Source organism: Vulpes vulpes, chromosome 6, assembly GCF_048418805.1.
Source record: "Vulpes vulpes isolate BD-2025 chromosome 6, VulVul3, whole genome shotgun sequence".
Classification (NCBI taxonomy): domain Eukaryota; kingdom Metazoa; phylum Chordata; class Mammalia; order Carnivora; family Canidae; genus Vulpes; species Vulpes vulpes.
Window position 1 is genome coordinate 105,002,620 of NC_132785.1, and position 16,093 is coordinate 105,018,712.

A 16,093-nucleotide genomic window follows, 5' to 3' on the forward strand; every position below is an offset into this window, starting at 1 on the left:
TCAGTCCCACAGCTTAAACCACATGCCTCCTCCTCTTCCTTAGCGCCCCTTCTCTGGCAGGTACCTCAAGTTGGGGTAGTCAGGTAGAATGCAAATAGGTATTAGAGCTACCTGTTGTTCCAGCAAAGAAGAAAACCCGTTTTGTAATCACAGACACACTTCCCTAAAGTGGAAAAACATATCTACCTATATATATGTGGATATATATTGCACAGCATAGCAGAATTATACACTGCCAACCTTGCCTGTTAATATGAGCTCAGAATTATTGCAAACCCCACAGCTGCCTCATTCTTCTCTTTCTAAACCAATTTTTCCTGGCATTCATTCCACCCATACCTCTCAACTCAAGGATGGAATGGTTTTAAGCAAGGAGTCTCACTGCCCACTGTGATTCCATTAGGAATCCACTCCCACTGTAGCCATGGGCTGGGTATAAAAGTGCTCTTGAGCCCTCCAGCCCCATCTCTTCATACTCACTGTTACTGGACTTAAGGTCGCGGTGGATGATGGGGACAATTGCCTCATCATGTAAGTAGTTCATGCCTCTGGCAATCTGCACAGCCCAGTTCACCAGGATGTCTGGGGGAATCCTTTTCCCAGATAACACTCTATTCAAGGGCCCTCCACGTGCAAACTCCATGACCAAGCAGAGGTTGGGTTCCTTCAGACACACCCCCCTAAGGGCAATGATGTTGGGGTGCTTCAGCATGGCGAAGAGCTTGGCCTCCTGGCGAACATTCTCTATAGTCTGGCTGATGTCCTCATCGGGGTCATGGCGAGCTGCTTTCACGGCAACCTCATCCCCTATCCAGAAAGCACGATAGACCTTCCCAAAGCCCCCGATGCCAATAATCTCTTCCAGGGTTAGCTCCGCAAAATCAATCTCTAACACTGAGAAAGAGAAGAAAAAAAGAAGTCAAAAACATTCTGAAAACACCACTGAATCACCCATTTACCTGGATGGGTAAACACAACAAGTTATCTGTTCACTTGGCTTTTTTGTCTTCCCCTATAAGGTAAGGTCCATCAAGGCAAGAAATGTGTTTAACCTATTTTATGTTGCATTATTCTTAATGACTAGCACATAAGTGGGTATTCAATAAATATTCATGTAATAATTTCTACTTGCACCATCATGCAGAATGTTGTACCATGACAAACCATTTTAACTAAAGGGAACATAGAGGAAGATCATTTTTATGAGATTTATTCATTTTACTGTGTACTAGATGGTGAGAAGCATACAATCCAGTGTCAAGGCAGACACCTAACAACCAAACCATAGTGTGAAAAGAGCCTTCGTAGCTGTATGATCAGATTAGGAAAACCACCAACTCCCACTGCAGGACAGGATTAAGAGGGTGAGTGGGAAGGGATTCTCAGGGAAGGCAACACTGGTAATGTGCCCTAAAGAAGACAGGGAGAGTGCCCTGCTGGCTCAGGTGGTAAAGCATGAAACTCTGGATCTCGGGGTTGTGAGTTCCAGCCCCGTGTTGGGTGTAGAGATTACTTAAAAATAAAGTCTAAAAAAAAAAAAAAAAAAGAATGAGTGGGAGGAATCTTATCAGGCAGCAAAGAGCAAGGTGGAAAAGGACAATCCAGGCAAAGGGAAGGTCATGAGCAGGAACACGGGGCATGAGAGTATATGGCATATTAAGAACTTCATGGAGTCCAGGGTGGCTGGATCATATGCACTAGGATAGGAAATGAAGCTCAAGGTCTTGTTGGGATCAGCTAGGTTGTGAAATGTTTTTGAAGTCATTCTGAGTGGCTTGAACTTCACACTGTGAATGTTAGGACTCATGTATTTTTAAGTAGGGGAGTGTTATTAGACTGATTTAGAAAGGACATCCATTCTGGCAGCCATCTAACCTGGAGGACAGGGAGCCTACTGCAAAAGGAACTACTAAGGAGGCCATTTGAGTAACTCAGGCATGCAGGCACCGGGGTCTGAATATCAGTAGCAGTGAAGACGGACAGTATGGAGTAAATTGGGAGGATATTTTCAAAACGGGCCTGGTGACTAAGATGTGCAGGAAAGGAGCCTCCCTGGGGACATCTTACTCTAGAAGTCACCTGCTCCACAGCTCCATCCCTGATGTTCCCAAGGACCACACCCAACCACTCATCTCCTTTCCAATGCAGAGTATGAACCTAGGGTACCTGATTATATCTTCAGCTCTGTTTGGAAAGGCTTCCATGGAAAGATAATAATAGCTACCAGTGATTATAAATCTCGGGCTAGATAAGGTGTTGCTAAATGAGTAAAGTGTTATTTTATGTTTCTCTCACGAAAACCCTGGGCTCTGTCTTCTCAGTCTCTTTGTCTTTACCTGGCTGACTCATACTCAACCCTCAGGTCTCAGCTTAAACAAAATCTCCTAGAGGACCTTTTCCTAACCCCTGCCTAAATGAGGTCAGGACCCCATCAAACACGTCCATAACAGTCTCTGCCTGGCAAGACCCAACAAGGTTTAATTACTTGTTCAGTGCCTGCCTTCCTGCTAGATTGTGTGATCCACAAGAGCAGATTCTTTCTGCTTTATTCACCACTGTACTCATCCTACCGAACATTCAGCAGGTAAACAACAGTCAAGTAAAATGGGGGGGGGGGCTATCTCAGTAGGAAAAAAACCTCAGAAACAGAAAATAGTCACTTTGCTTTCAAAAAAAAAAAAAAAAACTAAGAAAACAAAGATATATTTCTGAACTTTTGGCAAGACCAAAAGAGGAACTGCCCACTGCTGGCTGTTCTCTTCCTTCCTCAGCCAGCTACAGGATGCCTCCAACCTCCACTGACATGCTGACAGTGCTCAAAACTCTATTCTTGCTTAACTAGAGTATTTCTGTCCTATCTAGAGCTCATATTCATTTGTATTTTACAATGCAACTGGCAGTCTGCACAAAAGAATACAAAAAGATATACCCCCCAAAGTTCCAATTGTTCAAGCTTTTCATCTCATCTGGCACTCCTCTTAAAGAATAAATGTTATGGCTGGTCCTCCAGACTAACAATCAACATCCATCTAAAACCTTCCAGCGTATCTTTCACTACAGAGGCCAGAAAGCTAAGAACTACATTTCCCAGACTCCCTGACTGCTATAGGTCTGCTTCTGCCAACTACATGCACATGATATGTAAGAAAGAAGTGAGATGGACACCATTTTCTTGCTGCTTCTCCTGGCAAGCATGGCTGTGGAGAAGTGGGATTTTTCTGCATATCAGTGTCCAATCATTAGCTCTGGGCAGATGTAGAAAGGAATGCTGCAGGGCCAAGTGGTTACCTAATCTCTGGACACCAGGATGTTCTTGAAATCGACAGCTTCAATGTCAACTCCTGATTCTGCACGTTCCCAATTAGAGAAGTAGTAGCTTGCTACATGGGCCAGATCTGCAATGTTCTGGGAGTTGTTCCCATAGGTCCGGCTAAGAACCCCTTCTTCCTGCCCTTCCAACAATTCTGTAAGCACCTAATTTCCTGTGCTAAACCACTTTTTGCTTAAAATAGCTTAAGTGTTTCTGGGTCCTAAAACAAATCCTGATTAGTAATTCTTGTCTTATCTATATCAATGAGAAAAACAATGTGGATATTAAAGAGCGATAAGAAACCCCCTGAGGAAATATGTAAGTTATGTTAAGAGTCTCCTTGGTCATAAGAGGAAGAAACATTCACTTTTTCTAACAGCTTTTTACCCTGATGATCTGTCTCTTTAACAAGTTTCCATTCACAGGGGAAATACCCAACTGAAGATCTGAATTTTCCTTAAGGGAATTAAGTGTTGTATTTTCTCTTACACCCTTCCTTCATTCCTCTGGTCTGAAGCATAGTTGTGAACACACAGGACGTGTTAAATATTTAAATGTAGAAGGATTTAAAAGAAGGGTTTCTGAACCTGGGTGCTGAAGGGACAGCTCCTCAGACGGCATTTCAGAGAAGACAGAAAACCTCTGTGTGGAAGGGAAAGCATTAATCTCTCTCTGGGTAGAAAGAAACTCTCAGGTTCTTGCTAACTAGGTATGGAAATATTATGACCAACCTTCAAGAAAAATATAGAACACAGCTTGCAAGCAGATAGAAGACAGAATAGCGGGGCCTAGAGGGAGGGTACTTCCTTCCCTGTGAAGAAGTCCTTTTGGGTAGGAACTACACCTTCAGTTCTCTCTTCAGAGAGAATGTGGGGCCCTCCTCCTTTTGCATTCCAGTCCAGACCTGGTTTTAAATAAGAATCAGGCCAAGTCACATTTAACACACTTTTCAGTTTCTGTGGATGGATATTTCCAAGAATATCAGGAACAGAACCTTATTTCTTTCATTTTTGCAATCAAGATGTTACTCTCTCTCAATTGTATTCTTGAAAACTAAACATATAGGCATGCTCTGGTGGGTTTGGGGCAAGTGAATGGTACACACCTTACTCATTTAAAAATCCCAAGTACACCTGAAAATCTATCCTTATATTTCTAGTGGATGCAAGGGAAAAAAAATGAAAATTAGTAATAATCTTAATCTATGCCCTCCTTTAAAATAGATACAATTCTCCTATAAGAGAAACTTTTTTTTTTTTAATGCCTAGGACTATCTCCCAAGATGATAAATTTGGAACTGTATGTTTTTCCTCTTTCACTAAAAAAAAGATGAGTGAGCTCCTAGGTTATTTATATTTGTCAGCCCCATGGAGAGCTAAACTTTCATATCTACATTGGAGGGGATAAAGGCACTAAATAATAGATGATTTCTAATAAATCTATTATATTTTTGTCAATAGATTTGGTAATTTCCTCCTCTTCTGTTTTGAGTAAAGTTTGAAACAAAATTTTCTATTTGAAAAGCAATATTTAAAACTAAAACTGTACATTCTTACTTAACTGAGTGTCTGCTATTCATAATCTATGTCACAATTCATGCCTCCAGAGAAGTTCAAAAGGCTAACTATGGAAAAGCTGTCAGTGGGCTTGATTTCATTCTAGGTCTTTGGAGACAAGGTTGTCAATCATTTTATTTTCCAAGGGACACTAACTGAACTGGTGGACACAGGATACCCATCAGAGCACCTGTTAGCATTTCCCACGTTCATCTTTATCAAACCATTGTACCCATTACAATTGGTATTTACATCACCAATCTCCCCTAGGGGTGACTTTTTAAGTAACTCCTTATCTTATCATTTCTTTATCTCCTGATATTTTTTTAAGTTTTATTTATTCAAATAACCTCTACATCCCATGTAGCGCTTGAACTCATGACCCTGAGCTCAAGAGTCACAGGCTCTACCAGCTGACACCCCTATCAAGGCACCCCTATCTCCTGGTATTTCATACAGTATCTACCTTTTGCTAGGCACTCACATTGGCTTTTGAATGGAATTAAATTTTCTGAATTACCAAGAGTTAATTCCATTCAAGTTTAGAACTCCTGATGAGACCAAATAAAATAACTTACCAGGGCCTTCAAATGTCATGTTCTTCAAGTCAATTCTTTTAATAAGCACAAAGTACTTCCTACCTTCTCACTGTCTGAGTTCTAGATACAGGAAACTAGTCTATCTAGAGAAGGAGCTGCTAATGTAGCACACTGTGGAAAAGTCTGGTGTTCTGCAGATGAGTTTGTCCAGCCCAAGTCATATTCACTCCTGACTGTCTGACAGCTGGGGGCACAAAGATGGAAGAAACAGAATTCCTGCTCATGAACCTCATATAGCTCTCCTACTTTGACATTAGCTGTATAAAAATAAAAAAAAATCACAGAACGGCACCCATAAAGAAACTCAAACCTCTAATTTATGTGTTAAAAAAAAATGGACTATGTCTAATACGCCAGGCCATTCTTCCAATATCTCTTCCAATATATAAGACCAAGTTCATCTTCATTCAGCATTATTTCAGACACTACCTTAGAACCCTTACTTAGCCTTCATCTTTCCAGTACTAGAGCCAAAAAGATTTGACACCCAAAAACCACTTAAAATCATCTGTCTCCTCCAGGCATTATAAAGATCCAAATGTAGAAACAGGAACTTTTACAGTGAATGAGAGGGAGACAGAAACAAAGGGGAACTAAGGATCTGAACATCAGTTTGATAGTCCAACACCAATAAAAAAAGGAGAATAGAAAAATAAGGAAAGAGGTTATGATATTCCTACTACGTGATGGTATTTAAAGAAAACATCTTAAATAAAGTAAAAGAATTGTTCAGGTGAAACTAAGTTATAGGACCAAAAGATAAGCGTTACGAATGAAATTTAAACTAAATGCCTGAAGTTGGCCCCTGGTAACAATTCTTTTAAACTAACTAAAATGCAAAGTATGCAAAATATGGAATAAACAACAATATGTATTAACAACTTTTAGCAAGGAAGAAATTACGGAAATCATCAAATATAAAACAGTGTAAACTGCACAAGAAGACATTTACATCGTCTAAAACCACCTAGCAGAACTGATTAAGGCATTCCAATGGCAATATAACTTCTTTGGAAAAAAAAAAAAAAAAGGAAACTTCATTGCAGGGTGTAGAACAGGGGGCTCCTGGGAAATTGGTGAAAACCAGGACGCTGGAAGAAAGGCTCTTGGAGGGACCCGTGGGTATGGTCCCCCTGAGATTTGGCAAACACCAAATATAGGCAAGGATCTAGGGTGAGAAGAGAGGAGAAAATGTATTATCTGAACAGCCTGGGTGTCAAGGGACTGGGATTTGGCCACTGTACCTTGTGCTCCTGATCTCTCAAGGGGGAAAGGCATACTTTTCCCTCTCCGATCATTTCTCCACTCATCACCTGCTTCTGCACACATTCGCACCCTTCTCAGCACATCATTCAGCGAGACTCCTAAAGGTACAACTTCTGAGCTACAAGACTGCGATGCAGGACATCAACACGACATTGCAAAGACACTTGAGCCTTGAATTCACACGGGCTTCCGGGACTCAGGGCCAGCCCCGCCAGCCCTGCGGAAGACACCCCCATCGGCCTCAAAGCAAAGGCCTTGAAGGGGCGGGGACAGGCGGGAGAAGAGGTCGGGAAGGTCTCCGACCTGGGGACTAGGGTTATGACAGGAACCACCAGCTTGCCTGAAACCCTTCCAGAGGTGGGGAGGCCGGGAGGGCGCAATGGGGCGATTCTTACCCCGGAGCTTCGGGAGGTGTACGGCAGAAGCCGCGGCCCAGGTGGTCAGATGAAGGTTAGGAGCCCAAGCGCCCGAGGCTCCAGCGAGGCCTGCGGCGTCTCCATCGTACCCGGCCGCGCCGGCAGCCCGGGCGCGCGCCCCCACCCTCAGGGGGAGCTCTCCCCACCGGCTGCGATCGCCCCGGGCCTCCGGCCCCCTCCCCCCTGCCCCCCCCCCGCCCTGCCCTGCCCTGCCCTCCCGGCCCCGCCGCCGCGCCTTCGCTCACACTGAATGGGCGGGTAGCAACTGGGGTCCTCGCCGCCGTGCTGGCAGCGGCCGGAGAAGGCGCTGCGCGGGGTCACGTAGTTGCTGGGGAAGATGCCCACCCGCTGGTTCAGCTGCCCGGTCCACCAGCCCTCGTCGCCGGACACCTGCGAGTCCTTGGACAGCACCTCCACCACGTCGCCCAGCCGCAGGGTCAGCTCGTCCTCGCCCGCCGCCTCGTACTCGAACACGGCCGTCCAGTAGGGCAGCGGGGCCTCGGAACCCAGCTCCCCCGGGGCCGCCGCCGCCTCCTCCTCCTCCTCCTCCTCCTCCTCGGCCGCGGCCCCCGCTCCGTCCTCCCCCGGCGGGGCGGCAGCGGCGGCGCTCGCCAGGCAGCCGAGAAGCGCTCTGGAGGGCTCCATGGAGCGGCCGATCCATAGGGTGCGGGGCTGCCGCCGCCCGCAGGAGCCGCCGCTGCCTATTGTTCATGCGGCTCCGCAGAGCTGGGGGACCCCCCTCCCCCGACGGCGGCCGCAGGTAGGGCCCGGGCTGGCGGGGCGGGCAGAGCCGGCTCGCTGGGGCTGGGGCTGGCGCTGGGGCTGGCGCTGGGGCTGGCGCTGGCGCTGGCGCTGGGGCTGGCGCGGCGGCGAGCGCACCGGGCGGGAGAGCTCACCGCGGCTTGGGGGCGCGGCGGCCCGGAGCCCCCGCCCTCGCGCTCGCCCCCTGGGGGCGGCCCGGCCACCTCCGCCCGGGCACCTGCTCGCGCAGCCAGCGCCCGCCGCCGCCCGCCGGCCGCCGCCCGCCGCTCCCCGCGCCGCGCGCCCCGCTCCCGCCGCGCCCCGCCCCCAGCGCCGCCCGCACGCCCGGGACCACCTGACGCGGGCCTGGCTCCGCCCCAGCCCTGCGGACCCGAGGGGCGGGGCCGCCCGCCCTGCCGCCCTCCCATTGGCCGCCGCCGCCGCCCGCAGGTTCCTCGCGCCGCGGCGGGGGCTGCCCCGCCCCCTCCGCCCCGCGCGCCTACGTGTCTGGGCCCCCCCTCCCCCGGGCCCGCCGCTTTTGCGGGCTCCCATTCTCACCCCCAGGTCGACCCGCTTCTCTCTCCCATTGGCTCCTGGCAGCTCCGACCATTGGTCCGTGGTACCTGTCCGTTTCCTGCGAGAGTTCGACACCTCCTGGCAGGAGGAGGCCGCGGCCTCATTGGGTGCCGGAGAAGGGATGGGTGGAGCCTAAAAGGTGAGGCCGAGCCTCCATTCACACCGAAAAGGCAGGAGGAGGCCGCGCCCTTTGTTTGCCGCGGTAGGGCCGGGGCCCGCTTGGACAGCACCTGTGCCCCGGACCCTGAAGTGAGCTTTTGACAGGGAGCAGAGGAAAAGCGAGCTGGCTTGTACCTCCCCGGCCAGAGCCCTTTCTTCTCCAGCTCCCTCTTACAGTTGGATTCCCCGCGCTCTTGGACGTGCCTCTGCTCCAGTCCACGCAGGTGGATCAGCTCCTGCTCCCAGCCCCACTCCCACCCAGGAAGCCTTTCATCTCCATAAGACCTTTAGGCCCATTGGAATGTTCTTTAGAAGCATTCTTAAAACTACAGTTGTCGCCTTTCCAGACAGTTCGCCCGTTGCTGGGCTCCTATAAATCTCTTTTTATAGGAGATTCCCATAGTGTCACTTTTCAGAACTCAGAGGAAAGGAGAGACCACTTGACTGAGGCTTCAAATTGAGTCTGGAAAGCTCAGTTTGAAAGCTGTCGTTGAAGGGGCCTTGGTCCCTCTGAACAGACTCCGTTTTCTACAGTTTGAGTTTCTTTTGCTTGAATGAATTGCACCTCAGATTATGGTGACCTCTAGAAATCAGACTAAGAACCGAAGTAGAGGGATGCCTGGATGGCTCGGTGGTTAAGTGTCTGCCTTTGGCTCAGGTCATGATCCTGAGATGGAGTCCCGCATCAGGGAGCCTGCTTCTTCCTCTGCCTCTCTCCCTATGTGTCTCATGAATAAATAAATAAAATCTTTTAAAAATAAAATAAGGTTAAAAATAAAAACTATTTCCTTAAAAGAGAAAAAAAAAGAACCAAAGTAGAATATACATATGAGCCAATGCCATGGCTCACAGTTCACGATCAAGGGCCAATATTTTCCTACATCCTTTTGTTATCCTCATTTCTCAAACATTTAAGAATGAGTAGGTGGCCTCTAATATTTCTTCTTTGCCTTAATCCTGTCATAGTAATGTAGATTTCCAAAGAGGAAGTTTTCTGACATTTCAAAACAAGTCAATGATGAAAGATCTAACCTAATCTCTACCAAACTGTGTTACCTTTTCCCCTTCAGTGGTAGGAATACATATGATTTGGTTAGCAAGAGTTAGTGCTTTCCTGAGTATTTTCTGTTTAATTTTAGTTTGAGGTTGATCATTAGACAAACTGGGGACAGGCAATTTGTAAAGATAATTGGGGCTGGCATCTTCAATCCTGCCCCCCACCAGCTGCTTGATCTTGGGCAAGTGCTTACACTGTAGTTCAATCTACTTCTCTTCTCCGAGAGTGGGCTGAAGATCTGTGTTCTTAAAGGCCCCATATTGTGTGATTTGCATAAAAGTATGGCTACAATGTATACCTAGGCATCCCACACATTTGGAGTCTTGGGGAGGTAAGAGTACTATTCTGAAGAGCATCCTGTGTAGGTCTTGAGAAAAGACTTCTGAGTAAATGTCCTAAAACTAATATTCAGATTCTTACTGTACATATGATCAGTAAACTAGAAAATATATGGATGAGTCTTTGAGTGATTCTCTAGGTTTTTTGTTCAATCTAGCACTATTCCACCCCCAAGCAGAAGAGCAGGGAGGTGGGGTAAAGGTACTCCGTTTTAAAAAAAAGTTCATAAAAAAAAGGATTTTCTTTAAAGATTTTATTTATTGGGCAGCCCAGGTGGCTCAGCGGTTTAGCACCACCTTCAGCCCAGGGCATGTTCCTGGAGACCCAGAATCTAGTCCCACGTCAAGCTCCCTGCATGGAGCCTGCTACTCCCTCTGCCTGTGTCTCTGCCTGTGTGTGTGTGTGTGTGTGTGTGTGTGTGTGTGTGTGTGTGTGTGTCATGAATAAATAAATGTTAAAAAAAAAAAAGATTGTATTTATTTATTTATTTATTTATTTAATTTATTTATTTGAGAGGGAGAGCATTAGCAGTAGGGGGCGCTGAGGGAGAGGAGAGGGACAAGTAGACCCCCTCCTGGGCAGGAAGCCAACTGAGCTGGAACCCAGGACCCTGGGATCATGACCTGAGCCAAATGCTGATGCTTAACTGACTAAGCCACCCAGGTGCCCTGTGGGGGAAAAAAGATATTCATAAAATTTTAATTTGGAGGAAAAAATAAATTTTTCCTAGATACACACACAGAAGAAATAGAAACAGAAACAAAGGGACGCCTGAGTGCCTCAGCGGGTGAGTGTCTGCCTTTGGCTCAGGGAATGATCCCTGTCCCAGGATCGAGTCCCACATCGGGCTCCCTGAGAGGAGCCTGCCTCTCCCTCTGCCTAAATCTCTGCCTCTCTCTCTGTGTCTCTCATGAATAAATAAATAAAATCTTAAAAAAAAAGCCAAACAGAAACAAAAAACTAGAAAGGTAGAGAGTTGTCAATGGTAGCTCTCTTTCAAGTGGTAGGATCATTCATTTGGGGAATATAAAAATTAGTGAAAGGGAATAAAGGGAAAGGAGAGAAAATGAGTGAAAATATCAGTGAGCGTGACAAAACATGAGAGACACCTAACTCTGGGAAATGAACAAGGTGTAGTGGAAAGGGAGGTGGGCGGGGGTTTGGGGTGACTGGGTGATGGGCACTGAGGGGGGCATTTGGTGGGATGAGCACTGGGTGTTATGCTAAATGTTGGCAAACTGAACTCCAATAAAAATTTTTTTTTAAATAAAAAAACAAAACAAAAAAGTAGTAGGATTATGAGTATGCAGTTTTTATTGTCACTTTGCTTATTGGTAATTCTGTGTGTTTCTCTGTAGCTTTTTTGATCTCCACTCCTCTCCCACCCAGAGAAGAAGAGGAAAAATAAATATCCTTGATCCCTTTGTAGGAAAAGTCTAACTCTTCATATAATGTAAATCTTTAATAACCATAGCATGTGTTTAGGACTTATGAAGAGTCAATTCATCAAACATTTCAAGAAGTCATTCAGTAAATATTTGTCCCATGGATAAGTACTAGGAATTCAAATGAGGGAAAATCCTTTGGGCTAAAGTTGTCTAGCAGGGTTTCATGGAGACAGAACCAAAGCCTGCCCTGAGGGGTTCCAGGTGGAGAAGGGAAGAATCTGCACCAAGGGAAAAAGGGAGAGTATGGGCACAGCCACCAAGCTGGGATGGAATGAGTAGGCTCGTCTGAATGGAATGAAGCAAGAGGCGGAATTGAAAGTAGATTGAGACCAGATGCTAGAGGGCCTTGAAATGGCTTGAATCATATCATACTAATAGTTATGTAGTTGATTATTTGTAATTATTTAATGCTGAGTTTGTTCACTATAAGGGTAGAAACCTGTCTGGTTCTCTACAATTCTCCCAGCACCTAGAGAGTGCCTAGCACATAACTGGCTCTCAGTACACATTTGTGACTGAATGGCTAACTTGAATACCAAGCTAAGAATCCTGGCTTTTGTTTAGCAGATAAAAGGTTATCATGGAAAGCTTTTGCACAGGGCTGTGAGGGGATGAAATGTCTCTGTAACCTAGGACTAGAAGAGATGAGGAATGCAGAAGGTGCTTACTTACATTGGTCATTAAAGGATGTATGTCCCTTGCTGAGTGGAGACTAGAAAATGTGCATGTGGAAACTGACATGATAGACAGCAGTGACAGAAATACCAGCCTGCAAAGAGGAGAGTACAGAAAGGGGGTCGTGGAAAATGAAATTGACTAAATAAAAGAAGGCCAGATTGCAAAAAGACTTTGAAAGGCTGATGGAATTACCAAGATTTTACTGCTATTAAGTTTTCCATCAGAGGTTGACAAATATCACCCTAAAAATGACCATCTTATCCACACTGAAGAATATAGCATCAGTGGTGCACTTGGCAGTAGACTTGTGCCAGATCATGATTTATCCTGGCTCATTCATTCAAAACTCTGCAGGGCACCTGGGTAGCTCAGTGGTTGAGCATCTGCCTTTGGCTCAGGTCATGATCCTGGGGTCCTGGGATCAAGTCCCACATGGTGCTCCCCACAGGGAGCCTGCTTCCCCCTCTGCCTGTGTCTCTGCCTTTCTGTGTCTCTCATGAATAAATAAAATCTTTAAAAAATAAAATCTCTGCAACTTTGGGGGCGCCTGGGTGATGTAGTCGTTTGAGTGTCTGACTCCTGGTTTCAGCTCAGGTCAGGATCTCTGGGTCGTGAGTTGAGCTCCATACTGGGCTCCTCACTCAGCACAGAGTCTGCTTAAGACTCCCTCCTTGGGACACCTGGGTGGCTCAGCGATTGAGCATCTGCCTTCAGCCCAGGGCATGATCCTGGAGTCCTGGGATCAAGTCCTGCGGCAGGCTCCCAGCAAGGAGCCTGCCTCTCCCTCTGCCTGTCTCTGCCTATCTCTGTGTGTCTCATGAATAGATAAAAATCTTAAAAAAAAAAAAAAAAAGACTCTCTCTCTTTCTCCCTATGCCCCTCCCACTTGTGTTCTTTCCTTAAAATTAATAAATCTAGGGCAGCCCGGGTGGCTCAGCGGTTTAGTGCCTGCCTTCGGCCCGGGGCGTGATCCTGGACACCTGGAATCGAGTCCTGCGTCGGGCTCTCTCCATGGAATCTGCTTCACCCTCTGCCTGTGTCTCTGCCTCTCTCTCTGTGTCTCTAATAAATTAATTAATTAATTAAAAAATTTAATAAATCTAAAAAAAAAAAACCAAACCAATTCAACTGTGCAACTCTGGGCAAAGTGCCTGTCTGAACCTCAGTTTCTTCACTGTTGAATAGGTATAGCAATAGAAACTCCTTTTTCTAGAGTTTTATAGGATTCAATGAGATAAGTCATCCAGAAGCTCTTAGCATGCTGCATAGCACCCACTAAACAGTCAACATATTGCCTCTCTCCACTGCTCCTCACTGTCAGAAACACCCTTCATCAAGCCCTAGAAAGCTGCAGAGGCTTCCTCACCAGGAGGTTAACTATGGTTTTCCCCTCTAGAAAAGAGAAAGGAGGGAAAGGAAAGAAGAGAGAAGGAAAGAAGCAAGGGAGAAAAGAAGGGAGTTAGCATGGAGGCAAGGAGGAAACAACGAGAAGGACAAAGAAAAAGAATGATGGTCGAATCTGGATCCTTGGAATCTCACAGACGTGGAATCCATTCTTGCTGTTTGCAGTTAGGCAAGGCAACCTCCCCTCCCCCCGTGTTCCAGATCCCTCCTTAGGAAACTGAGGATAATAGTACTTATCTTACCGGGCTCCTGGAATGATTACATGACACAATGTCTATTATGGGCTCAGCACAGAGTCTACTGAAGAGTAGTTATCATTATTATTACTTGAGCCTAAAATATGATTTGGTAAATGAATGTCCTGCTTTCATCAGTTCTGGAAAATAAAGTAGTCCCATCCCCCCCTTATCCTGCATTTCACCTTCTGCAGTTTTAGCCACCCATAGCCAACAGGAGCAGATGATCCTCTTCCTGGTGTATCATCAGGAGGTCAATAGTAGCGTAATTCTCCATCAAAATGCTGACATCCGTCACCTCACTTCGTCTCACCAAGGAGGCTGTTTAATCACCTCATGTCATTGCAAGAAGCAGAAGGGTGCAGTAAAATGAGATGTTTTGAAAAAGTGAGAGAGCGTATTCATGTAACTTCTATTACAGTATCTTGTTATAATGGTTCTATTTTATTATTACTTATTGTACATCTTACTGTGCCTAATTTATACATTGAACTTTATCACAGGCATGTACATATAGAAAAAAAATAGTATATACAGGCATCCATGGCATCCTGTAGCATATCCCAGCAGACAAAGGGAGGGACTCTTTTTTTTTTTTAATTTATTTTAATTAATTAATTTATTTTTTAAGATTTTAAAATTTTATTTATTCATGAGAGACACAGAGAGAGAGAGAGAGGCAGAGACACAGGCAGAGGGAGAAGCAGGTTCCATGCAGGGAGCCCAACACAGGACTCCATCCCAGGTCTCCAGGATCACGCCCTAGGCCAAAGGCGATGCTAAACCACTGAGCCACCCAGGCTGCCCAGGGATGGATTCTTGTATTAATATTAGTCAGTACTTCAGTGCTAAAATCCGTCAGGTAGACATGGAGCTTTTCTGAGTCAGCCTACCCCCCTCACTTCTCTCCATTCAAGGAGAGGAACCCTAGTTCCTGCTTCCCAAACTCCATTTGCATTAGATATGATTTTCAGTGTTTTGGGAAAGGTGTGTGCTGGGGCTGCTGGGACAAACATTTCAAAGCAACACTCAGGTTCCTATCCGGGATCAACCAGTGCCTTCAGACAAGGCGTTTCATTTCTCAGTCTCTGTTTCATTCTTTGTTATATAAAATGAGTAGGAAGTGAGGATCCAATGAAGGAATAACAACTCCTAGCAGGACCTAATGCACACTCAGTAAATTGTGAATGTTTTTATCTCAGTCAATAGTATTATAATTCTTGTCTTGTGATGAGAGTTAATGGGGCTTGAAACTTGAAAATGGTAAGAAATTATCCTCCTTTCTCCTATGAAATCTTGATTCAGAAGACAACTCTATTAAATAAGGCAGCTGTTTAAAACATCATGCCTCTGGAGAGCGAGTTGTAGTGTAACAATGATCAGAGCCTTGACTCAAGGAATGAAGGTCAAACAGAATTCTGCTTCATTCAGCCTAGTGGGACAGCCCTCTGTGAAATCACACCTCTCACGACTATGCTGTGGTTCTGCAATAATTCCACTCAAGTATTCTTTATTTTATTTTATTTTATTTTATTTTATTTTATTTTTTTTATTTTATTTACTTGGGAGAGAGAGAGCAAGCATGGGGAGAGGGGTGTGCAGAGGGAGAAGCAGATTCCTCACTGAGCAGGGAGCCTATGTGGGCTCCATCCCAGGAACCTGAGATCATGACCTGAGCCAAAGGCAGACGCTTAACTGACTGAGCCACTCAGGTGCCCTCCACTTGAGCATTTCAGTCAAGTGCCCCAAGTAATCAAAACAAGAGAAAAATTAAAGAGAAAAATCATCCCTATGACTGGGGTTTTTGAAGAACATGTAATGACAGGGAAAATGATCACATAAAGTTAAAAAAAAAGAAAGAAAACTGTTGTAATCTTGAAGTAATTTTAAAATAAATTTAATTCATCAAGAGGAAGAATCATATACATAATATATTCCCGATTTTATGGAAAATATATTTGCATGATTATTGAAAGAAATACATCAAAATGTGAACAATTATCTCTAGTCTGGATGATGCGATTAGGAATGATTTTTTTTTTTATCTTTGTCCTGTATTCAGTATTTCCTACCATTAAAATGTACTCATTTGCTAATCAAAGAAGTGTGTTATTATTGATGATGATGATGAAAAATCTTAATGATGTGGAAATGTGCTTAGTATAATGATAAATGAAAAATTAGTGAAAAAAAAAACCCTTTATACTGTTAAAAACAAGATAACAGGGACACCTGGGTGGCTCAGCAGTTGAGCATCTGCCTTTGGCTCAGGGCGTGATCCTGGAGTCCTGGGATGGAGTCCCGCATT

The 16,093-nt window shown here is 45.4% G+C and overlaps 1 protein-coding gene across 2 annotated transcripts in view; it reads right to left on the reverse strand.

Moving 5' to 3' along the window:
• MAP3K9 (mitogen-activated protein kinase kinase kinase 9) overlaps nt 1-8,150 on the reverse strand; it is a 74,649-nt gene extending 66,499 nt beyond the window's left edge. For both annotated transcript variants that reach the window (XM_026008501.2, XM_026008499.2), the window contains exons 1-2: nt 7,393-8,150; nt 481-894 (exon numbers count right to left, since the gene is read on the reverse strand). In XM_026008501.2, the coding sequence (XP_025864286.1) occupies nt 481-894; nt 7,393-7,792 (814 nt within the window). In that variant the 5' untranslated portion in view covers nt 7,793-8,150. The remainder of the gene's footprint in view (nt 1-480; nt 895-7,392) is intronic.
• Nucleotides 8,151-16,093: the final 7,943 nt, after the last annotated feature.